At 41.7% G+C, this 25,417-nt stretch overlaps 1 protein-coding gene across 9 annotated transcripts; it reads right to left on the bottom strand.

Moving 5' to 3' along the window:
* Window positions 1-932: 932 nt before the first annotated feature.
* On the bottom strand, window positions 933-25,005 carry ATG13 (autophagy related 13). 9 transcript variants are annotated; one of them, XM_067296394.1, is made up of 18 exons: window positions 24,949-25,004; window positions 19,185-19,266; window positions 18,274-18,354; window positions 17,540-17,659; window positions 17,055-17,101; window positions 16,383-16,523; window positions 15,236-15,276; window positions 14,593-14,689; window positions 14,147-14,245; window positions 13,294-13,384; window positions 10,750-10,848; window positions 8,414-8,524; window positions 7,531-7,664; window positions 6,649-6,733; window positions 5,765-5,842; window positions 5,372-5,488; window positions 4,766-4,894; window positions 933-4,010 (listed from the first exon to the last, which is right to left on the bottom strand). In XM_067296394.1, the coding sequence occupies exons 2-18, from the start codon at window positions 19,251-19,253 to the stop codon at window positions 3,933-3,935; spliced, it is 1,617 nt and encodes a 538-aa protein (XP_067152495.1). In that variant the 5' UTR covers window positions 19,254-19,266; window positions 24,949-25,004; the 3' UTR covers window positions 933-3,932. The 9 variants fall into 9 exon arrangements, with proteins under 9 accessions (XP_067152495.1, XP_067152492.1, XP_067152494.1 ...); XM_067296391.1 differs by having other exon boundaries at window positions 6,616-6,733; XM_067296393.1 differs by lacking the exon at window positions 24,949-25,004 and adding an exon at window positions 24,298-24,324 and having other exon boundaries at window positions 6,616-6,733.
* Window positions 25,006-25,417: the final 412 nt, after the last annotated feature.

Below are 25,417 nucleotides of genomic sequence, written 5' to 3' on the forward strand. Positions count from 1 at the left end.
CCTGTAATCTGAGGTATTAATTAATTTAGCTGCTGTAACTTCTGGCGCAGTACTTCAGATCCAGCGTTAATGTTTTCTCTTAACACTTTTGTGAGGCCTTTCCATCTGGCCAGTGCTTTTGGGTAGACTTCAGGCTCTGATTTTTCTGCCCCTTGGAGTGTGTTGACTCGCTGTAACAGGGTCACTGTGGTTAATATGCTGACTCTCCATCAAAACCTCAACCCTCCTGTGAGTGCAGTAGTTGGCCTCACAGATGCCCAGCTCCCAGCCCCCCCCCCCCAGCCCCCCTTGCAGCCCTCTGCTGCCTTTTCATTCAAACAAACACCTTGGTCAGGTTCAAGGTAGTTTACAAGTTGGCCAAGTGTTGAACCCTGGCTGCGGTGTGAGGTTTAAACATAACCTGTACTAGTACTTCCCATATCTTATTAGTCTCTTGTAACCCTTCTATCTGATCAAAACATTCCTATAGTTGTTTCAAGCATGTTAGTAACAACCAAATACAATGCAAATCGTGCTGGGTTTTTTCCTTTTTCAACCCCTCCCTTTTTGAGGCAAGTTAATATTTCAGCTGGCATGGGACTTCCAGATAATTCCTGATTTTTCCAACTCACAAGGTAAGTCATTTAGACCAAACCCTGAAGGACAGACCCACCCTCACGCCTGTGTGTGGGACCAGCTGGGCACCCACTCCATCTTTTCCTCACTACCCTTTTTCCAAAGGTGTTTTTCACTGGGATCCTACCAGCTACACCAGGTTTTATGTACTAATGCACCCAGTCCTGTTGGAGGCAGTAACCTGTTCCATGCTGCTCTAGGAAACTCACTGATTTCTGCAGTTTCCCTAAAGGGAAAGACTGAAAGGTTAGGACTGTTCCAGACCTGTCAACACATGCAGAGAAATGCAGAGAAGAACAGAGCAGTGCGGCAGTCCATTGCTTACATAAAAGTTTTATTGGAAATTCTTTGAATACTTGAAGTACATTGGAGACTATTTCCAAAACAATGCAATTTAGGACCCTTCCCCTTCACCCAAAGCATCTGTAAATCAGCAGCTACATACATACTGTCCTTAGTACAGAACTGAGGATGGCTGCTAAAATAAACAGCCCTCATAACACAATCTGTGGCAGGCCACAGCAGCAGCTAGATCCTTCCTGAAGCAGAACATTAATGCAGTGATCAGAGATCTGGGAGCCTACGTATAGAAACTAGGTGTTAAAGCTGAGTCCAGAAAACAGGCATACCTCAGCCCTAGAGAAGATCTTTCTTGCTATGACCATCCAGCTCAACCCTAGCAGCTCATATGGTCAAATTTCTAGCCTTTGAAGCAGAAAAAAACTGCCACACTAAAATTCTGTCTTGTGAGATGTGGGAGCTGTAGCCATGTTAGGAACTACATCAACAAATGAGCATGAATATTTGGCTCTGGAGACCATTAGGATAGCATTAGCAAGAATGGTATGCTTTCTATCAACTCCACAGCTTTTCAGTGTAACAACAGGACAGTAGCAGCACTGGCCAGGTGAAGCTCAACCTATTCTAGTCTTCCCTGTGAATACAGTGTGAACCAGCACTTTACTCAATCTCCGCTGCTTGGCAGCTCAGATTATACCACTTTCCCAAGCACAACCTGTAAGTTACGGGAAAGGTGACAGCCCACTTCCTACAAGGTGGTAGAGACCAGCTTCCTGAGCAGAGAGGAGAGCCAGGTGATCCACTAATTCCTTGTGTTCCTGGACCCTTCTGATACTTTTTGCACCTGTACAAGAAGGTGGCTCTGGCTGTTGGGATCAAGTATTTGTTAAATGCCATGTAACCAAAGCCCTCTTGCAAGCTGTTTATCTAGAAAGGCTTTTCGAATGTCTGTGCTTCTTTGCAAGCAGTAAGGAACTTCTGTATATAATGTTGCTGAAAAGTTGGATTTGTTGACTAAACTAGAAAGGGTCTGGTGGATAACTCTCCTTCAATAAAGCTCTTACCTGGGGTTTTAGAGCACACATGACCTCCCCAACACGCTACCAACAAGAAAGCTGGTAAAGTTCTAAGAATTGTGTTGATCTGATTTACAATAAGCTATATCCCGAACTCAGTTCCTTGCTCTAGGAGCAGCACAGAGATAGTGGCCTAGAGATTCCCACAGCCTACTGTCATCTGCTAGCAATCTCTTTCAATAAGGAATACAGCTACATTGAAGAAGAAGCCACATTTCAGTAACTAGAAGGTTCATTACTCCACCCGTCTAAGGAAATTAAGATGGTTCCTCAGTACAGAGGAAGCACAACCCCACCTCGGGGGGGGGAGGGGGAGGTGTTTTAGGACCATAAGGGGGTCTTGCAGTTGCTCAGTCTAGTTACACATGGGAAGAGGGGAGAGAACCACGAAAAGACCTACCTTATTTAAGTTTCTGCTTAGTGTCGCTATTTCTCCACCCTTCCTCACATCAGGCAAAGGACACACAATAGCCAAAGCAACCACAGAGCATTGCCAGCCAGTCACACTGCTAATAGCCAGCTCATTACAAAAATAAACTTTCAGCTAATCAAAAGCCAACTGATTAAAAAGTACCATAAGCCTTCCCAAAAATGTGCTTCTGTGAAGAAGCTGCCTTCTGAATGGCTGAAGAACAAAGCAGATTCATCCATGCCTATCAGAATACAGCTTTTTGCTAAGTCCCTGCCACTCCACTACACTGATGTGTGCATTTCATTATATCAATGGGCCCTGACTGGATGTAATGGAAACACAGTCCCCAAAACAGAGTATTATATTAGAGTAATCAATCAATCAATCAAGTTTGTCTCAGAAAATAAATATCCTGGATTTTTTCCAACAAAGGGAAACCATTCTCACTGGACAGGATTCCATGGCACACTTGCTGTCTGCAGTGATCCAGGGCAGAATGACCCGCACTACTACATGAAAACAGAACATCTTTTAAATATAGGTTTCTTTAAAAGCAATAAATATTTCTTGATTCTTAAGATCATCTATTAACCATAAAGCAGCAAAGTTTGCAAGGGTTAGAGGAAAGAATCTTGGACTAAGACTCCTAATTACATAACCCTAAAGAAATAGGATTCCTAATATTTGCAGTTGCATTTCAAAAGCAGAGACTATGAATTCAGCATCATCCCAGCTGCTACTTGCAGAACTGCCAATAAAGTCAACACTGGTAAACTTAGCATGGCAGAGTTTCAGTACACTCAGGAAAGGGGGGGAAGGAAACATGGAAAGCGTTTCTGTAGTTTCACTCCTGCTTATCTGACAAACATAACGGAAGGCCTCACAGAAAAAGACCATGTAGAGACCCAGTTCCTTGGAAGCAAAAAATAAAGGTAACTTGTATCATACATGTCCCAGTGTCTCTCGCTGTGCTCCAGGCACTCACACTGAAGTCAGGATGAAATGCCCCATTCTGCGGCGGGATGTCCTAGATTTAAAAATGTTGAATCTGCTGAACTCACAGACCTTGGAAATGAGCCAAAGCCTTCTATGCTCTAACAGGATTGAAGACTGTAGGAAAAACAGTCTGTTAGCAAGAAGCTATATCTGGAGAAATTACACTGTAGGACCTTTGGAGGAAGCATATGGCAGCTTTTCACAAACCCCTCCACACAGAACAGAGACTGAAGAGAAAATGAGTTTCATACATTGGAGTTTGACTTCCTGTGTCCCCCTTAAAGTCACAAATTCAAAACTGAATGTGAACAGGAAAAGCAGTCCAGATCTATACAGTGGTGTAGCTGAGGAAAACTGGCAGATGAGCTGTATCTGCTGCTGAAGACAGCAATCAAACAAAGCTCATTGATGGAAGGAAATTGTCAAATGAGACAAAAGGCGGAGTGGGGGTGAAAGACAGAGATATTTGTTGACATCATTCTCCAGGATGCCTTGAGGAGGAAGAACCGCTGCAGCAAAATTGGAAAGCAGCTTCACTGCAAGGTTTCTACAAAGGCATCAAACTCTTTGACATTTTTCTCATGGACTGCCAGCTTCTCTGGTAACGAGTCCTGGAAAGCAAAGAAGGGCACAGATCAGGACTCATGCACTGTAGATAAAAGAATGCTTTAATGCACACCATAAGGCAAAAATTCTGTTTCCAAGTCATGCAACACCTCTCACTGCTCTGGGCTCCCTTTCCCACACATGCACAAAAACAGGAGTCCTCTAGCAGGATCTAGCAAGTGACCCTGAAAAGGGCACTCCACCCAGAGTTTGTTCTGCAGAAACAGTCAGTACATTGGGGCCTGGCCTTGTACAGTTCCCTCCAGCAGCTGCAGCACAATAGCCTGCTAATGTTGCTGCCTTAATCAAGTCACTTGCAGCTCTCAGCCTTTGGTATTCATTTTTCCCTACAGTACATTGCAATGGCTGCAAGCCCAATACTGCACTTGCAAGACATCATTCCAAACAACCAGACTAGGTTGTCTGATTTGGACAGTTTTACCTGTGCTCAGGCTGCAAGGTCTGGCCCAGTTTGCCACTAAGCCTGATATGCCAGAAGCAGGATTAGTTTTGGGGGTTTGAATGACAACCAGTTTCCCTCTCTATAGCAAGCAGACTGCAGCAGCTTTCAGCTTGAAGATAAATACACCCGTTTCAGAGGCTCAGGTGTGCCACAAATTTGTCTGGAAGCCTATTAATAAGGGACCACTTTGGCCAGGGTCTCTCTTCTGAGAAGATACTAGCTTGTTCGGAGGAGGAAAAGGGAGAGGATTATAAAGAACATGTAATTTCCACAAACTGAAATCTCATGGTTCCATACCAAATCCTCTGCCATGGACTGAGCTCCAATGTCAATTGAGAGGCTGCTGAGTTGAGGTGGGTTCTGAAACTCACGGTAAAACGTCCCCAGGTCCATTGGAAGAATGTCATCTTTTGAAAATGCTGGTTTCTAGAATCAAAGACACTGCTGTTAATTCCTGTTCAGAGACTTGGCTTTCCTTTTGCTGTAATCTCAGGTAAAGACAACACCTGCTATCAGTAAACATCTTGGCATTACAGCTGTTGCTGCAATAATGCAGATTAAATAACTGAAGCTCTGCCCTTAGCCCCTGCCTAAGTCAAGATCTCTGCTTGCCTGAGCACATGGAAGAGAGCATTTCTCTGGAATCTGGCTCCTTTAGGCATTAGAGAGAGAAGAGCAAGCACATGTGTTGATAGGAACTGGAATATTATTTCATTTGTAGCTTTTGGTTCAGAGCATCAGTGCCTTTGCAGTTTTGAGACTGTTTAGCTCAGTTTTGAGAATGTGAGTCATGGGTCTTTTACACCCAGGGAAAACTCTTCTGACATCATTTGCCATCATACCAGCACCTGGAGCCCACCTGAGATGCAGGTGTTGTGTGAGAGCACTGATCAGGGCACTTACAAAGTCAATCATAACAAAGTCATCGTGGGTGTTCCCTGTGCTGCTGCCACTGGAGCCCTCTGAGTGTAAGCTGCCTTGTAGAGGAGATTCAGTTTCTGGGGAGTCAGGAGGATTCACCTGCTCAAGAAATCAAAGACTGTGAGTGCTGATCTTACCATCAAGTCTGTCTGCATATTGTGAGTGTGGGGACAGTCAGGAGGCTGGGCAATAAGCACACACTACAGCTGGGCAGTAAACCTGTTTCCTTGTCTCGAGAGCCCAAGGCCCAACATGGGAGATTTTTTGAAATCAAATGTGGACAATTAGTTCTTTGCTCAGAAAAAGTGTGCACAAGGTAAGGGATAGGATGGATGTTGCATGAGGGCACAGATTATACCTCTGAAAGGGGCTTACCATGGGGTCGTTATCTTCGAGCTCAACATTCTTGGGAGCAAACATAGCAAAAGGAATGTCTAAGTTGGCCATGGTCACCTGAGGAGATTTAGCAAACAGAATTTCATTAAGATGCTCTGCTTCCCCAGAAAAGAAAAGGATACTGGAAGTCTTTGTCAGGTCTGCTAAAAATTGCTTAAGATCACATTGGCAGTTTGCAGGAGGCTGACAACCTCATTTAAAAGGCATAAAATAGAGAGATTGTACTAAACTGACCTAATACAGATATGTGCCCTGTGGAGGTGGGATGGGTTATATACATCCTATGCAAGACAGGCAAGGATTAACAAACTGCTACAGATTCAAACAATCCCCCTTCACCCATCCAAAAGGCCTAGAAGAGAGCTTAAAGCTTACTTAGGAACAGCTCTAGGAAGTGGGCAGATCTCTAACCTGCCCTAGCTGAGCTTCTTAAATGATTACTTACTGGTGATGAAGTGGCCTACTGCACATTCCTCCAAGAAAGGGAGGCTTGCTGCCAATTTCTCCAGTTTAAGAACTTGTGGTAGTGGCAGAATGCTGTGGGGCTTTGGAAATCATGAATGTCTTCCATATGAAGTACAAATGAATGACTTCCAAATGAAGTCTTCCATACCCAAACAGGGTGTTAGTAAGGCAGGGCAAATTTAATGGCTGTCACATCCCAAGAGGATTTTATGAAAAATATGCCTGTGACAGGACCCTGTAGGCAAATACTGCAGGCAGGAATTTGTACTCTCATTCTCCTGGATTGCCCTGGCATTGTGGTACTGTTTCCTCTGTGTAGAAGCAGGGTATGATGGTGCCCTCTGAGAAGACCTACTGCCAGTTACCTGATTAATGGGTTTGTTGACAAAAGCTCCCACCTTCCGGATAAAGATGGTTTCCAGAAGGTCATGTGGGGAGCCACACTTCCCTTCGCTGCTGTTTGATACTGTTTCTGTGTCCTCACTGAGGGAGGAAGAGAGACTAACTAGGTGACTCATGGCACAAACAATATAGACAAATCACATGCTTTACAAGATTAATTCAATGCATGGCTATTAGTTATTTCTATGACCTGTTTTTTCCTACCACAGGTATTCATAACTCTTTAAAACACAAAAATTGGTTGAGTCCTCTGGCAAGAGGACTACTTACATAAGGTACCCAGGAAAGTGCTAGTACAACTGTAATGCTTTTTGGTCTCCCCATAGCAAAATCTCCACTTAAGATAATTAACTTGGAATTACGTGAAAAGACAAGAGACTCTTAACAAGAAATGAATGTGGTAACATAAAAATGAAGGATTGAATTAGCAGAGAGGGAGGTGATTTAAGACAATTTGAGGTTGCATTGTTTCCTTTTAAGTTATTTTGTGCCTAAAGTTTTTTAATGCAATACATGAACAGATATGTACTGTGACTATCTTCCATAACAATTCACATTTTCTTGAGAACTTAAGACTTGCTTGTGAACTTATTTTATCTTGCTGTGCAAAAACAGTGCAGAAACTGCACTTTAAAATTGAGATAACAGAAGATGCATGGATGTTAAGGTGACTAGAAAGTGTAAGTAGATGACAGAGATCATTGTTTGGAGTAAGGCTGAAAATGTCCCCATCAGAGAAAGCTGCTAGCTGTTTTAAAGGGGGGAAAAAAAGACAATAGCTGGACTACAAACAATAGCTAAAAGAGAAAACAAAGTTTTAGCTTTATATGATTTTTAATTGGATAAAGCAAGTGGTGGACCATCTAAGACTGACCTACCTACTAGAAGGAGTAACTGCTGAGTAGTGGGCTCCATCCAGTGGGGTGCATATCCTTTCCTGGTCAGCTTGAGTGCCATGTGCTGGCTGGCTAGGAACTGGGGGCACCCCCCCTTCTTTTCCTGGACCAATCAACTGAGATGGAGAGAAAAAGTCAAGTTAGATATCTGTAAATTGGTTCAACAACACAATACAACGTAGAGTAGATTCTGTCATATTGGGACTAGGTTGTGTTTTTGGCATGTGACTGGGCTCTAGCTACCATGAAGCAGAGGGGTGTGTCAAGCAGAAGGTGATCTCCCCAATACAAATGCTTTTTTATTTCCTTCCTACTCCTCTGCACTTCAGGCCTGATTTACACTGCGAAGCTCTGTGCCCATTTCAAGGAGCAGCGAGCAGTAAAATCATATCCTCCTTCTACCATCACTGTGTCAGCAAAACTCTGGTGTGAAAGCAGCAGGCAGAGAAACATTTCTTAGCTTATTTTATCTGATGAATGGATGCAAATATGTCAAAATGGACTGTCAGTGTATCCTACATCTAGGCTAGAGTGCTGTGCTCATACAGCTACAGTGACAGCAGCTCTGTAATACAGCCAAGGCTTTGGAAGAGGTGACACTTCTGTGCAAGCAAACAGGTTTGGTACCTGTTCTTTTAGTGTAGTTTCTCCATGCTACTCCTACCCTACCCGGGTGAAGTTCAGCATGCTCAGGAGCCAATCCCTAGCTCCTTTGCAAGTTCTCTTTATTTAGCCTAGATTCTTTCATCCTTGAGCAGGCAGGATACCAGTGCATGCACTAGTTTCAAGGCCTCTCTCTGATGTACAAGTGACACATAATGGTTGCAATACCAGCCACACTTGTTGTTCTGCCCTTTACAAGTACCTGGTGAGGGTGTGCAGCATTCAAGCCACCAGCAAAGAGTACGGGATACCCCATGTCAGCTGATCCAACTGTCAGGGCAGCAGGCTGATAGGAAAGACGAGAGCTGGAAAGCTAAGAAAGAAGAGAAAAAACAAGAAGGGCAAAGGGAGAGGAGAGAGGAAAGGGAAGGGGAATGCCCAACAGTCTGAATAATCATCAGTCACTGGAGAAGGAACAGGAGAAGTTGGAGGCAGAGCACAGTGTTTCAGGCTGGCAGAACAGATGCTAGATTTTCATTAGAAATCAATTGTGAAGGTTATTTTAAAAAGTTCTTATTGCAGGGGACTAAGTTTGGGTCTTGACAAGAAAACAAGACTCGTTTCCTACACACATAGGAGGCTGTGCAAGGCATGACTGACATCTAACACAAGGAAGGTCTGCTCTACAGGCCTGTTTCACATACTGGAAAAAGCATGAATGCCATCACCAACTTATTAAAGAGATAATATTTAAATATTTTTTTTCCAAAGCAACTGCATTATCAGCTGTTTGAACTCATTTCCATTGTACATTAAAATAGCTGACCTTCAGAGCCTGCTCAAACAGCTTCAGCAATAAAATATAGGGCCACAAAGGTGTGCTAGTTAAAGAGAGAAATGGGAAACTAACCCTGTGAGATTGCTTTAGGAATGAAGTGCTGGAAGCAGCGAAACCCAGAAGTTCCTTATGCACCTTAAGTAGAAATCTAGTTGGTAGGACTCCTTCCTGGTTTGGCCTTCTCGACTTCAAAAGCAACGCTTCATTCAGAGCTCTGCATGTGATACCCCAGCAATGTCAACACTATCATTTACAGTGGTCTGAATGATGAACAGCACTCACCTGCACAAGAGGCTAGTTAAGCTGAATGGAGCAATCTCTTCTCAGAGAAGGGCAAGTATAAAATTGTTATATGTTGTGCTCCTGGAGATATCCGGCCAACTTGACTCTTTTTGCAGGAATTAATATTGCTTTGGAGATTATTTTATGCTCAACCTCCTGTAGAAATCCCTTTAGAAACTCTAGGGACTGTGCTCACTGAACTGGCCTAATATTACCTCTATTTAAGAAATCTTCAGCATATACAGATATGCATCTCTATTCTTTAACTGTCTTTTTTCCCAAGTCTTGTCTCACAGTCATTGTTAGCATTAGAAATGTAAAACTTTTAAGTTCAAACTGCTTCATTCTCCATCTGCCTTTGAAAATCCTCCAACAACTTTGTAGTAGCTAAATGTTCCTATTTTATTAAGTGTTTCTTTGTCCTCTATTTTAAGAGACTGGCACAAGCATGAGAAACATGACTTCAGACAAACATGTGACATGTAAACAAAGAACAGTAATTCAGATCCTCATAAGTGTTACTTGTAACCATGAAGACAGATATAAGTAAGATTTTTATTTTCTTCAAATTACAGTATCTCTGTTTTAACCCAAGAAAAGGTCTGACTGTGTAGATTCTAGGGCATAGATTCTGTTAAGAGAAAACATTCAGCAGTGTGCCTTATTACTTGTTGTGTCCTTGACTAACAGATAATACTTGCAACGGCTGATGTTTGTTCAAGTGTGCTTTTTCTGTCTTGGAAGACCTTCATTTGTAAAGGCATTTAAGCATCCAGCTCTCACTGAAATCCATACAAGAGAGACAACTGAAAACTTTGGTAGACTTGGGCCCTACAGAAAGCAGGTGACACTCACTGAAGTCAGTGGGACCTTCAGTGTCAGTGGGACCAAAATTCACCTATATTTCTATTTAATTATTCTTTTAAAGGCTGTCAAAGTAGAAAAAAAAATTCATTATGCTCTTACACTCTTGTTTCCTCTGTCCCCTCTTCTCCTGCTCTCTGGCAAGTTGTATATAGCCCTCCTTTGCCAACAGCAGGCTGTGTTCTTCTAGGCAACCTCAGTGTTACAGCTGTAGGCTGGGCTCCCATTTCAGCAGAGGTGGGGAATGCTTAGTTCCTTCTCAAACACTGACCAGCCTGACAAAGTACGGTGCACTACTTTTCTTCTTCTTTTAACTGGAAGACTCTTTTAAAAGCTTGCTGAAAACTATTCCTTCCCCATATTCTCGTTAAGTGTTATAGGCTGCTTCCAGCAGGATTGCTGTTCAGCTCAAAGACTGCAGGTAGTTTTTATATTTAAAGAGCAGTGGCTTTGCAAACTAACTAGACCCAATGATGTGTCTGTCCCATTTTGGGTTAACCAGTCTTTTTGATGCACAACAAACATTCTGCATTGTCAAATTTTTACTTTCCTGTATTTGTTCTGTCAAGCCAGTATTATCTGGCCATGAATAACATGTTCTATTGTCAACTCACTTGATGTGAAAAGGCCAGTCCCATCACTGGGACCTTCAAGGTGTCCATCGCCACAGGAGGAGGGGTCTGAAAATGTGCCTTTGTGACAGTAAAAACACACTGTGCACAGACACAGACACACAGAGGAAACAGGAAAAAAAGAGAGAGAGAGAGAAGGACTTCAGAGAAAAACTATAAAGAGTTGGATGAACTGAATGCTAGTGAAGACTGGCTGCAGCAGCCAAGTCTATACAGAGGGCAGAACTCTCAGTAGTGCCAGAAACACATTAATTTTGTGAAGAATTCACTGCTTTCCAATCTCAGAGAACCACTCAACACAGCTAACATTTTAGACTTCAGTGAACACTGACAGAAAGTAACTCCCCCAAACTCTGTTCCACAGCTAATTAGAATTGTTAACAGCCAATTAGCAAGGAGAAGACTGAGTAGTTGCCAGAAAAAGCTAAGACTAATTTTATTTGGAAATGTACAAATTATATATATTTCAATAGTCTCCATCTTAATCTTCTTTAATCTTCTCTTAATCTTCCAGCATTCTAAAAGACAGCAAGGATCATATCTTGGCATGTCTGTACTGCACACAGACTAAAAGAGGGCCCAGACTAAGGGACAGTTCAAATATACTGATGTGAAGAGGGCTCCTTCACCAGGACTGACACTCCACAATTAAACTCTGCCTCTCAGAGGGTGCCAATGCAAAAATGGCATCCCAGTCCTGGGCTCCCCCCAGTTTCTCCCCAGTTGTTTTCCTACCAGCATAGTTTTATGAAAGTTTCGTTTGTGGGTACTACCTGTGCTCAGACTGTCTCCTGAGTTTTAGGGTATTCTCCAACACACACAACAGACATGCTATGCAGGTCCACAGGGAGAAGCTAACACCTACTCCCTTGCATCATGCAGGTTGGGCCTCATTTCTATTGGGAAGGCAGGTGGAGCTGTGGATAATCTGCATATGAGCTGTCTATTCCACACAGTTCCTTGTATTTCCTAAGCATTAAGTTTCATACAGAAAGCTGGAGGAAGAGAAATTAGCCTTTTTTTTTTTTTCTTCCCCTAATTTACTCTAGAGACCACTCTGCCAAGACAGTCTCGCAACTCTAGTTGTGGTTAAGACTGGCAGTTGCTTTACACATAAGCATGCAGTGTATGCCAACTATGAACCACAGAAAGGCAAGAATGTAGGCTCATACTTGATATGAATCTTTGAGGTTCTTCTGGTTTCATGAAGCTTTGGTCTCACTCAGGGGAAAAGCTTTATGTTCTCTAGGGAAATGCCAGCTTCGATGTATTTACAAATGCTATTACTGTTAAGTAACACTGGCATGAGCAAGCCAGTGGAAATTTCATCATGAACCTTACTGCATTTCACCTGCTTGGTGAAAAGGCAAGACACAGCTCAGCCACAAACCCATCCCCTGAGCTGCATATCCAGGAACAATAAAAGTTTTACTCTATTAGACTTATCATGAGTGCTGCCTGATCAGTTCAACAATGCCAGATGCCCTGTTACCCCAAATTCAGTCAGCACAAAAATACTTCCTAAGAAAAGTGCATTTCCAGCTCATTCATTCAGCAGAATACATTCTGCTAAACCAGTCAGACTAATTCCTCTGAAGCAGTAAGAAGACTCGTAGCAAATTCCTTCAGATTGGAACAACGTTCCAATTACACTTCGTTCTGTGCTTCACACCCACAGTAAAACAGATTTATAGGGTCTTTAGATTGTCTTTAAAGTTCAGTAGAGCCATCTGCTTGGCTGGATAACAAGGCAGAACATTCTTGAATATTTAAAACTATAGGAAAACAGCAAAACTGTCCAAGTCTTCAAAGTACAGAATTGTGGAGTCAGATGTATAAGGAGAGAAAAAGACAGAAGAACTGGAGTTTCCATTTTTCAAGATTCAGATGAGATCCATTTATTGTTTCTTTTAAAACTAAAACTTAAAATAAAGGAAACTTGCAAAGGTAGGCAGGAACATAGAGAACTCTATTTAAAGTCCCACCTAGTTCAATACTATAACCAATTAGTTTGCCAGTACTTATTCCTGCTGCCCCAAGTAGTTTTAGATGGTCCTACAAATAAGGATTTTGTCCTTTTCCTATTTTACTATTCTGCAATCCAGAAGACATGACGGTACCATAAGCATTTTCCTCATATCTGAATGTTTCTTTCTCAGTTTCAGTCTGTTACCTCTAGTAATGCTGCCTGGCATCAATATCTTGAATTTGTCTTTTGCAGTGATCAGTGTATATATATATATATTTGTATACTGCTATCCTCTCAGCTCATCTCAGCCCAGCTGCAGGACTTGGTTCTTTTAATCTTTCTTAAAAACTCAGTCTTTCTAGTTCTTTAGCACTACAACTAGATTTCACACAGAGTGTAACAATAGGAGTAATAAGTTTACATATTAAATTTTAATTATACAGACTGATCTAGCAGCAGAAGGCTGCATGTTTGCACAGTAGTAGATGCAGGAGCGGGCACACCATGCTAATTGTGATTGGTCTATCCAGGAGTAGAAAGAGCCTGTTTCCTCTTACCTGAGATGGAGGAGAGGTGGAGAAAGATGTGGTACAAACTTCTTGGGAATCTTCCACCGAGGGGTATACTGCACCATTGTCCTCACCAGCTCTAAAGCAGCAAAAAAAAGAGCAAGTCCTAACTGAAAGTATTCCACAGAAAAAACAACTAGTAAAACACACTGGGACAAACATTGCAGGGAGATTGAGAGTATTTAAGTGGAGTTGAAAGGAGAATTATGAAGGGCTCTGATAATCTCCTTGGCAGAACTGAGGAAAAGCAGGTATGGAAATTTTAGTTTTCCCCAGGATTATTTACTCCAGACACTCTTCTTCCCACCCCCAAATAGGAACACTTTTTTTTTTTTTTTAAACTAAAGAATGTTTTTGCTATATCAGCCAATGCTATTGGCTTTGGTGTTGAGAGAACCATTGTCAAACAGTGCTACTGGTCCCAATTTGACCGCCCTGGTGAATTTTAGAGAGGGCAAATCCCTCATCTACAAAGATAAATTTCAACTCTGTAATTTTTCCCCATGGAAATCTCTGGAGACGCATGCCTCTGGACATCTAGTTCTACAGGAAGACTAACTGCTACCCTTTTAAATTCCCAAAGGTAACCAAGGTTCAACCTCTTTTGTGGCAGAGGGGTTCTGTAAGGAATTTGGGAACATAATGGGGCTTGCTGCACTCATCCTTCTGGACCTAAGGGGAAACATGTTGCCTTTCCTCACGTGCTCAACCATATCAGTATGACTGACCCTGATCCTCCAGTCTCCCTTCCCATGCAGTCAGCATGTAGCAGAGAAGGCTCTGTATTTGGGCATAATGATGCCTTCATCATAGCCCATGACTGCACGCAGCATTTCCTCACCTGTAATTGCAGGGATGCATGGGCGAAGAGCTGGGATAGGGACGGTCCACAAAGTGATCAATGATAATCCCCATGATAGGGGGGGTCCTCTCAAACTGCCTGCAATGCAACAAGCAAATGGTGTTATTGGTATTCCTCTCTACTACATCCCAACTCATGGCGCCCTCACAGAAAGCCCTGGTACCTGTTAATGGGACCACAGCATCTTTACAATTCAACTCTGCAACTCCAAGCAAGCGTCAGCAGTTCAGAGTCCCAGAGTTTGGCTCAGGGCTACCCCAAATACTCCCCTTGCTGCAAGACTTAAGCATGACAGAGTATTTTCCATGAAGGAACATCTCAGCAGGACAGGATAAGGAGAAGGGAAAGATTTAGAGGTTCATAATATGAGGGGTTTAATAATACATTATGGTAAAATACTTTCTGGCACGATCATGTTTTCTCACCTGGTTGACATGAAGGCAAGGTTGATTCTGTAGGCACAAGACAAAGTGATGGTACCCACTGGAGTACCCACCGTCCCAACACGGACTGTCTGGAAACCTATAAGATTAAAGAATAATTATCAGATTCAATGGTTACACAGGATTTGATTATTTATATTCTGTACTTCCCTATTCTGAGGTTATATCATCTTATTTTAATTGTGTTTGCATTATTCCTTGCAATCTGAACTCCAAACACACACACACAACCCATAACAAAACAGCAGCACTAGGCTGCCTTGCTCTTAGGCCTCATCTACAAGACTCCTGATCTGGACTTCCTATCCTGGCCTCACACATTGCTCTGAGGTACTTCTCAATCCTGAGTAGATCATTATCTCCTTTACTGATCCTGCCCCTTATGAAGATATTCTTTATTTCTGTTCTGGATTCCTAGAGTCAAAATGGCAGTCACCCTAGATCTTGTCAAAGTACATTATACCTGTCACCCTGTGACATGACCCTTTGCAGAAAATATCCACATTTAAAAAGCATATGTAAACCTCAGGCTTAATTTTCCTTGCAGCACTAAGACATGGTAATAAGTGTCTCTCAAGTATGGAAAAGAGTTCTGCTTTAGTTTATGTGTGTTGTCTAACCATACCTTCTCCCAAGCCACTCAGCTGCACTTCACCAAAATATATCCTGCAGGAAAAAAGAACAAAAAAAGTTATTAGTTCTAGTGGGGCATAATGCTAAATATATCTATATTCCCTATTTAATTTTGTAATAATGTAAGGGTTGGAGCCACTCTTCCTCTTTAGAAAAAACACATAAGTAGTAGCCAGAAAGCCCATCTCAAAAAGCATTCCAGCTACTTCAGAGGAAGACGTGTCACATAAATAGAAAAAGAAAATGGTAGCTGAGTCTAATCAGAAATACTTTTTTTTTTTTTGAAGCCTGTCAATCTCTGTGACAGGTCTACAGTTTAGAGCAAAAAAGTGAACTGATTCAAATTTCAGGGATTGGTCAGTCTTAAAGCTGGTACTCATCACACAACATAAAAGATATTAACTGTACTGAAAAGAGAGCTGCTCTTAAGTATTTGCCAAATCAGCAATGCAGGCAAGAATGAAGAAACGACTGGGATTTCTTTTAAACTTCCTTCCTGTGCAAATAATGATAACAAACATGAGACTTTGCACTAGAATAATTTAAATTAGCTATGCATGCACATCAAAGATTTTTCTTGAAGTCAAAAAGATGACGACTGGAAGGTGATAACCATGAACTGTAAGCCAGTTGGATCTCACAGACTAAACAAGGCTGAGCTCAGTATTTGCATGAGAAAACTGTAGGAACCACAGGAAGTGGAGCTGAAGATGCATCTTTAAAATGGAATGGCAGGAGACAGTCCGAGTCTAAACTGCAAAAGTATGCATTGCAGTTATGTGCAACTCAGCCATGCATTTGTCAGATATAGGCCACATGCTGAACAATTGGATGCAAATAAGCAACTTAACCATTTAGCTGCATGTAAAATTTTTGTGATCATCTCAACAAGCTAGGCACACAACAATACTTTCGGAGCTTGTGCTTGTTGTTTTTTTTTTTTTTTAATGCCTCAGAATGAGGCTATAAGGTGATATGCAGCCCAAAGTTCTCTTCTATCACTGATATGTAGCAGTTAAATTCCAACTATTTGAATTCATTATTGCTCATCCCTTTTCACCACATTTACAGTGGCACTGTGCAAGTCTACAGCCCCTGCTGCTTCTATTTCAAATGTGGAATTTTCAATTTCACTTTACCTGTACAATATTACATATTCATGGCCTTGTTTCCTTGAGAGTCTGTAGGCTGGAGTTACCCTGGTTATAGCAAGTAAAGACTTCAGTAGTAGAGACAGCCTGTTGTATACGGTGTATGAAACTTTGATTTCTTTGTCACACCTGTAGAACACACAGGAAAAAATTAAGTCTTTTAGAAAGTTTTTTTTTTTTTTTAATTATCAAAATGAGTCTGGGCCAATTGTTCAAACAATAAAAGAAAGCCTCAGTGTGACCACCTGTAGTTGACCAACCAGCTAAGAGTCCTACTTCAGTCTAGTCACTTCCTGTAGAATTAAACACTGAACAAATGCCATGCAGCCTTGTAATAGACAGAAGCATCTTTACAGTATTAAAACCATTCGTAGTCATTGAGTATATGAACTCTTGTGTCTGAGGAGATATACTAATTGCAATGGAAGAATGAAGAAAGAATGAAATTTCTAGTTTCCTTTCTTGACACTGATACTAAACAGCTGGACAGTGCACGAAACAAAGAGGGGACTTCCCTCTGAAGTGTCACAGGCAGCACAGCCAACGTGTGCTCATTCATATACGGATTGAGCAAGCTTCCCCATTTCATCAGCTAAAAATTCCCCAAAACAAATATCAAAAAACCCAACAACACAAAGAAAGTTGGAAAAATGCACTTACTTTTCATTCATTTCTAGACACCAAATTTCCAGCTCCATGGAATCTCCCTGGATCAGAGAAAAGATGGTCAACAAAGGCTCATTTCAGAACACAAATCTTTTCACATCACACTAATAACCAGCAACAGCCAAATCTCTCAAAAAAGATGTTTCTTTGGCTCCCACTTTCTTGTCATCTTGACAATAGACAAAGGTGCACCGGAAGCTTCACTGCAGAATTCAACCACCTGAGGGCATACCTTCCTCAGAATGGCTAAACTCTTCATGGGCTAAGAAGCTATGTTTTGCTGCTCTCTCACGTGTGTATTTGGCCTCAGACATTTGCAGTGAATTGTTTGTTAAATAATACTTTTCTTCTCATCAACATGCTAGCTAACTTAATCATTGCAGACTTTTTACATTATCTTGGGCTAAAATGCAGAAGCTTTGGTAGGTGACTTAAGATGTAAGTCAAAAAACAGGAACCTGTTTTGACTCGGTCCTCACCTCTGAGGTTTTGAGAGAAATCTCCACGCACATAGACCGTCCAACAGCAGGTAGCTGTCCTGCCAAGGCTTTCTTTGCTTCATGAGTAACCTCTGGTATGTCTTTGATTGCCAAATTGAACTGCAGAACGAACGAGACAAATCAATTTTTGTATTTCTTTGAACAACTGCCTAAAGGTACAATGCAGACAGATTCATACACCAGTATATAACATACTAGGTCAGTGTCTATTGAAATATTTATGAAACACAGAAATTTGCTCAAGCTTTTCACATTTGCAAACAACATTTCCTTGGCTGCTAATTCAAATGGTTTTCATGATCCTGCTGTACAAAGTCACGTTCCTTTTTCCTCAGTTGAATTATATGTTCACCCACAGAGTATCCTGAGTCTCTTCAATTTTAATGAAGCCCATTACTTATAAAGTCCTGAATCACAGGTGCAAACTTCTGACAAAAAAAGAACTCACGACACCACCCCCAGCAGATCTTGGAAATGTGCCTTAGTCAGCAGGTAGGAGTTGCCGATAGGTATCATTTACCTCTTCTCTAATTAGGCCTTAGAGAGCCCGGAGTGGCATGTTACATGTCAACAAGGAAAAAAAAAAAAAATCAACATAATTGAATATAGTAGTTATTATATATGAATAGTTAATGTAGTCTGCACAAGAACTGCATGTGTTCTCAACACTAAAAACCACAGTTATAGAATTGCTTTAAAAATTATGACTTTACCCAGTCAGAGCCTGTTGGGGAGGAGGATGATCGGGTACAGATTTTCTCTCCAAGTCGGGCCTGGACAATTACTTGTACCGTCTGAAATAGAAAGGAAAGTATACACTCTGATTTCTTGAGCTCAGCAGAGCCCTCTATTCAGAACCTGGGCTAGACAAATTCCAGGTAAAAAAAGAAAGGATTGACCAGAATGTAGAGAAGTGGAGTTTGCTAAGCTAATCTTCAGGTATAATCACCTTGAATTATTATGTACAATAGGTAAACATATTTCAGACAGAAAATGATTTTAAGCTGATCTTTCTTTGTAATAACATGAAGTAACTAAGTCGATTTCATGATCAGGAGTTGCACTGTCTTCAGTAATACTGAAACAAGATTTACAACTATAGCCTGAAGCTGGAAACATAAAAGACAGTCAAATGAGTCATCTGTTTTCAGAGTATCTACTTGCCTTTAGTAAGGCCAAGTAGTAAAATCAATGTATCAAGTAAGGCCAAACTTTTTTTTATAGTTACATATCATGACTCAAAAGAACAGATACTATTTCTTTTGGATGCAATAGAAAAATTTAGATGGAATGAAAACAAAGGTTAGAACCCAGCAGGAAATACTATCTAACTGTTGGATGCAGTTAAATGTGTTGATAGGAGCTCAAAGCTGACAGAGTTACGATCAGCCTATAACTGATTTTATAGCAGACTATTTTGGGGGGAGGGAAGATGTATTGAAGGTGGAGAAAAGACATTTTTCTAACTCCTCTTAGGAATCTCTTTTCTAAATTTGCCTTCAGCTTTTCTTGTTTTGATCTTTAGCAAGCAAAAAACCTCTGTTGTGCTATGCTATCTACCAGGAGTAAGGCTTTTCTCTTAAACACAAAAGAAGGGAGATTTGCCCACAAGAGGAAGAGTTACCTTCAGAGCAAAAAATTTGATGAACTTGTCCAGGTCCTTCCTGTCCTGGGAACTGAGATCAGTGTCCATTGCATATGGTAATCTGAAATACAGTACAGGCCTGGGAATGAAGTCTTCCTTCAGCTTTCTGTTTGGATTTTAAGATTTCAAAATATTTTACCATTAGAGGCTAGCTCAAGAGAAACAAAATGTCTAACATGCTGGGAACTCTGTGGAGGGTGTTAAATTCACAAGAATAATAATATATCTTGTCAGTGCAAAAGGTACCAGAAGTAAAACAAAGGAGGCTCACAATTAAAACTGGATCCAAGTTCTCCAATTTTTCTAGCTAAATGAATAAAAAAGAAAACCAACCCACCCACCCCAACACCACTCTGGGTTCAATATCAAACTACGCATCAGACACAGCAGTCTCAGCTTCGAAAAGAATACCTCTGCAGTTATCAGCACTGGTCAAAACCAAACCAAATTGATTTCTTGGGTCTAAAATCCTAAAAACGGTATTCCAGTAGTATTTCAGCAGATATTGAAATCTATATAACAAACTCTTGCTGGAATGACCTATACTGCTTGTTTACTTCCAACAAATATGTACCTGCAGTATACCTGTAGTTGTATTCTTCATTAGGCTACAAATTTACTACAACCAGCTGTAAAGATAGATCAAAATTCTATGTTCGCTTGTCTTGAAAGCCTTTGATGACAGACACTTAGCTCCCACAATCACACTAGCTTGTTTTTCAAAATATTATTTATGTTTTAGCAACACAATGAAACCTGTACAGTGCATGAAGCCATATGTGCCAAGGTACTAATCAGATCTCTGCCACCAGCACATGACATGGCATTGGATAAATGATAATTTCTCTGTGTCTCAGTTTTTTCACTTGTAAGTTAATAATCATACAGAGACCATGGGGAGGATTGCCTTAGCAGTATTAATTGTGTTTTTAACTCATAAGCCTTCAAAGTATTAAATCATTCTTAGCTTCTGTTACTGTTTTTGTTTCAAGATAGCTAATCACCCTGAAGCAGCTTCTCAAACAAATCATGTATTTATGGAGCATGCTGCTCATCACTGAAATGCTGGTGTTCCGAGGTCAGTAAGCACAAGCAGCTGACATGCACAAGGTTACTTTATTCACTCTTCAATCTTTATGCAAAGAGTGAACTTGCAGCAAGCCCATAGTACTGAGGAGGACTGAGTACTGTATTTATACAAATTAAAGCTTAGCAAGACAAAGGGGCTAATAATCCTGTTCACACAGGAAATATCATATGATCTTTACTGACTACATGCATCCAGTACTTATATTTCAAATATCTCCAATGAATAGCAGTAAATACTTATTTTAAGTAATTCTTCAGGAGCATCATCTAAGAAATGCTGCTACCATTAGAGTACTACAATTTATAGAGCATTTTATAGAGAAGAGTGCCGATTTCTGAATGACTCCGTAAAAAAGAGTTTGGACACCTAATCTTGCTGAAAGGTCCTAGGCTACATTCATACGGCATCTTCCAGCATGGTCCAGTTCTCATTATAAGTTTTCAATTTAAATTGAAAACTAATATAAGCAATTCAGCATCAGATACATTAACAAATTATGCTTTGGATATTTTAACCTCATCACTAAAAATATTATACTTTCTTTCTCCCCTTTATCACAACTAGATAGGGATTATAAGTCTTTCTACTGCAGAGGGAATGCAAAAGGAAGTCAGCATTTAAAAGCACTAGATGTTTGACTGATGCACTACTCTAATATAGAAAAAGTAAGCTTTTAGTATAGATGCTTCCCATTACTAACTGTAGCATAATAAGAAAAATAGGTCAGAATCAATCATTATTATTCTTCTGACTTAAGTAAGCAAAGCATTGTAGGGGTTGAGAGGACTTGAGACATGCAACAAAACCTGGCTGATATGGGTAATAAAATACAGCATAAAAAAGATATTTTTTTTTCTCAGCCAGAAGAATGGTGACATTTAAATATCAAGAGAAATCAAATTAGCTTTTAATACAAAAAGAAGTGAGAGGACATTTATGTATGACCCCTGAAGAAAGGTGCAAAGCAGTATATATCCTTATGTCATAGGAGAGCTGTCAAATAAAACACCTACATTTTCTCATGGGACTGAAAAAAAAAATCCATTCTGGAGAATGACTATTGCAAAACATTATGGAACTAAAGGAAGTCGTGTCTTAGGAAAAGAAACAAAGCAGATTATCAAAGGGCTCTCTGTGCAGTACAGGAATTGGTTCTAATGGTTATAACACCCAAATGTCTATAGAGAGGAGACAAATGGCCAGAGTCATATCTTGGATGCACAGTTCAAAGAAATAGAGCTTCGCAGGTCTGCCCTGCTCCAGGAAAATCAGGATTCTTTCTGTGAGATCCCAAACCTTCTGGAACATCCATGAAAAGTTTGGAGAGTCATACTCTTATCTCTCAAGCTCCAAATGCCAGCGACAGTTGACTTACCAGAGACTAAAATAAAGCAGAAAGCATCAGGCAAGGTTTCTTGTCAGGAATCTGTAATTTCAGGGGGAAACAGTGACCCTGGAATTCAGCTCCTGACATGTCTAAGGCCTATCATCTGATGGCCATCATCTCCTCATTTTTGCAGGGAGCATCTGATGATCTGACATCTGCTGAGGCTTAGGACAATGTTCATTTTAGAATCATTCTCGCTAAGGGTCAAGACAGATCTAGAACTACAGCCATCATTTATTTACAAAAATGACTTTGTACCTTCATGTTAGTTGCCATCAACTGACCTGAACAGGAAGGAAATCTTTTAAACTTAATTCCACCAAATTCATTCAATTTCTTAAATCCTGTAAGTTGCAATGTCAGCAGAGCTCCCAGTTAAGTGCCATTTATCCAGGCAAGTGCATCTCACAAGTCAGGCTTAACTCAAGGAGGGTGCTACCTAATTTCATACTGAATAGCCACCATAAGGGAATAACCTTTGGTCTAGGTCAGAAACCCACAGATGATTGATTCCCCCTCAACCAAGTAATCCTTTGAAAAAACAGATACCTCACTGCTTTAACCTTACACATAGGCTGTTCACAAGTGAAAACGAATATCTTCGGCACATGGCTTTTTGCTTTGTCTCTCACTTCTTGCAACATCCATTTTCATACTATTTGCCTTAATTCATATGCATTTGTCTTCTCTTTTCTCTAAATGGAAAAGTCAGAGACAAATGTTCAAAGGAGAAATGCCACATGCTGTTTTTTGGCTAAAGCCTTATTCTTTCTTACAAGACTATGAGGCAGAGATGAATATTAGGCCTATCCAATACTTTGACATCAGAGCAGCATGCCTTATACATTCTGTTAGTATTTGTATTCTCCTTCAGCAAGGAGAAGGACACATTAGCAACTTCACATAAGCTGATGGCATCTTGTTTGCATGATGCAACAAACTGCAACAGCCCTCCCCTTCATGCATTGGTACAACCCAAAGAAAGAAGAAGAAACTACAGCTACCAGCATGCCGTGCTCTTGTTTGATTATTAGCAACCCAGGTGCATACAGACACTTGTAGCCTGGGCTTACAGCAGGTGTTCCATAACACTTGTGAACACTTATAGTATAGAACATTTCACCTATGGACATTTAGCATGCATGTGTGTTTGACACTCACTTACATAAATGGGAAAGGAGCAGAAGCACCTGACATGTACCAAAAACATTATTATTGCTGGTGGGGAAAGTGTGCATAGGCTACTTCCATTACCTCTCTCCTCTGAGATTTCACTTTCAGCCATGACTGCTACAACTGAAATTCATTATGGCTTCCTTTATAAGTCAAAGGTATCAATGCAATATAATTACTCAAGGTTTCTATCAGAGAGTTACAGCAAGAAGGCCAGGGGAAAGAAATAAGAAATGCTGTCATTGTTAAGCGGAGGACTGTGGACACCTTTCATCCCAGTTCTCATCTCCCGATTATCTGAGTGTGCCCCCAAAACTGGGTTCCTTGTTTTTACCATTCTTTCAAAACTCTTTGTAAATACAGGAACCAAATCCAATCACTGAGTATGTCATATGTGAAGTTCCAGAATATCCTTGTTGAATCATTCAAGTAAACAAGAAGCAAGCACATGAAAGTTTTTCAAGCTTTTAGTAGAGTGCCTTTGATAAATAGCCAATGAAGCTTTCCTAGAACATCTCCTCCAGTGACCAAGAAGTTTCAGTGCAGACAGGTATTTTGAGCACATTAATAAGCAACTATAAAAAGATCTCCATAAAGACAGTGCTCTGTTTCAAGGCTAGCCTGTAGGTTAAACTTCAGTATCCTACAATTACTTAGTTTCCATTTCCCCTTCTTAGTAGGTTAGTCAGAAACCTGGGGAGAGAGAAAGAGATGGGGTGGGAACGGCTCTAAATTTTAAGATCTGCCACTGTTATTCTTTAAAGTTCATGAATTTTTAAAAAAAGACTAGAGCAGATTCAAGAGGTAAAACTGTTTCACATTACATAAATATTCTGACCAAATCAAAGGCTATCTAGTTCACCATATGGTTAAGCTTTAACTGACAAAGAGGTAATTTTCCTGCTGATCAAGACAGATTTACTTCTTAACTGAGCAATGGCTTCCCAGCTTAGGAAATATCTTACTAAAGCCTGCACTGCCAGCTCTCCACTTGCTTGAAAGCAAAATTAAGTAATTCCTGTTGACTGGCAGTTACATTCTGTACTTCCCTAAGGTCTAAAAATGGTATCAGTTCAAAAGTCCACCCTCTCATTTTGTTTGTCAGACCAAAGTATATAGACTAAAAAAGAATCTGCTTCTACAAACTCCATACTACAACCACCAATATAATCACTAAGTCTCAACTCTTGTGAAAATACATGTTAAGAAAACTTGAGATTATGCAGACACCATTTAAACAAAATAAGGTGATCCCATAAGATCCTTTTGGGCATATGAATACAGATCACTGGCTGACCTGAATGACTTATTTCTTGCTGTAAGAAGGAGGGTTTCACCAGGTCAGGCCACTCCTGCAATAACCTGGAGATGCTCTAGACTACATTTGCATGGCCAACTAAATTTTAGCTAAGGCAGTAATTTACAATGTTTTTCCCACTTACAGTGTGCCTAGTCACACCACTTTTGAACTTGGTAAGTAGCTAGTTCATAGACTCAGTTCAAAGTGTCCTTTCTCTACCAGTTTGCTAATATGGGACGTGCTCCTGCTCCCATTGAATCAATAGAAGTATTCTCTCAGTGGCCTCCTGAGAGCCACAGTTCTAACAGGAAAGAAAGATGTGATATTTAGTCCATGTCTTGATCTTTCCTAACAGAAAACAAACTCAGTGTTACAGGAAAACCAAATACAATGAACCATGTGGTTTCAAGTTCTAAATATTACTTACAGGCTCTGATGCATTTTGCTTTTAAAAGGCAATATTGGGGGGGGGGGGGGGGTTCAAACAACCCGGCATGCCACATCCATCTCAATTTCCACTCTTTGTCACCAGCTCTTAGGAAAACAAACCCGGCCATGTTCACACGCAGCTTTCAGGGCACTGTCAGTCAGGTGCCGACTGACATTTCTTCAAGAAACCCTGATTTTTAGAAATTTATGACGTGAAAGCAAAATGGTGACACAAAGCTGTAACCAAAGCTGGAGATGCACCTCTCGGCTCTCAGCCCCAAGAGCGACGGGCGGCTCGCCCACCGGCGGCCCCGGGGCCCCTGCGCGGCCCGAAGCCCCCGCGCCCCGGCCCCGGCCCCGGTACCTGCGCGGGGGAGGCAGTGCTAGCGGCGCGGCGGCTCATCCCGCGCGGGGGCTGCCCGAGCGGGGCCGCCGCCCCGCGCCGCGGGGGTCCCCCGTCGCGGCCTCCTCTCGGCGCCCCGCCGGGCACGGCGGCCCCTCGGTCCCGCTCCCGGCGCCTCCAAGCCCCGCGGCCGCCCAGGGGCTCCGGTGTCGCCGCAGCGCCGCGCTCGCTCCTCACCGCCCTCGGTGCCGGGCCCCGCGGCGGGGTCGCGCTACCGGCCGCCCGGGGGCCCCGCTCTGGGCTCGCCGCGGGTGTCAGCGCCGGGGCTCGCCGCGGGAGAGGCCGGCGCGGCCGGACCGCAGCGGCCGGGGGTGCGCGGCCCGCGGCGGGGACGGAGACGGGCTGCCCGGGGCTCTCAGAGCGGCGGCCGCGGCCTGCCCCGCGCCGCCGCCATCGCCGCTGTTTGTTTTCATCCGCTCCGGGCGGGGGG

This window comes from Apteryx mantelli, chromosome 4 (assembly GCF_036417845.1).
Source record: "Apteryx mantelli isolate bAptMan1 chromosome 4, bAptMan1.hap1, whole genome shotgun sequence".
In the NCBI taxonomy this organism is placed as follows: Eukaryota; Metazoa; Chordata; class Aves; order Apterygiformes; family Apterygidae; genus Apteryx; species Apteryx mantelli.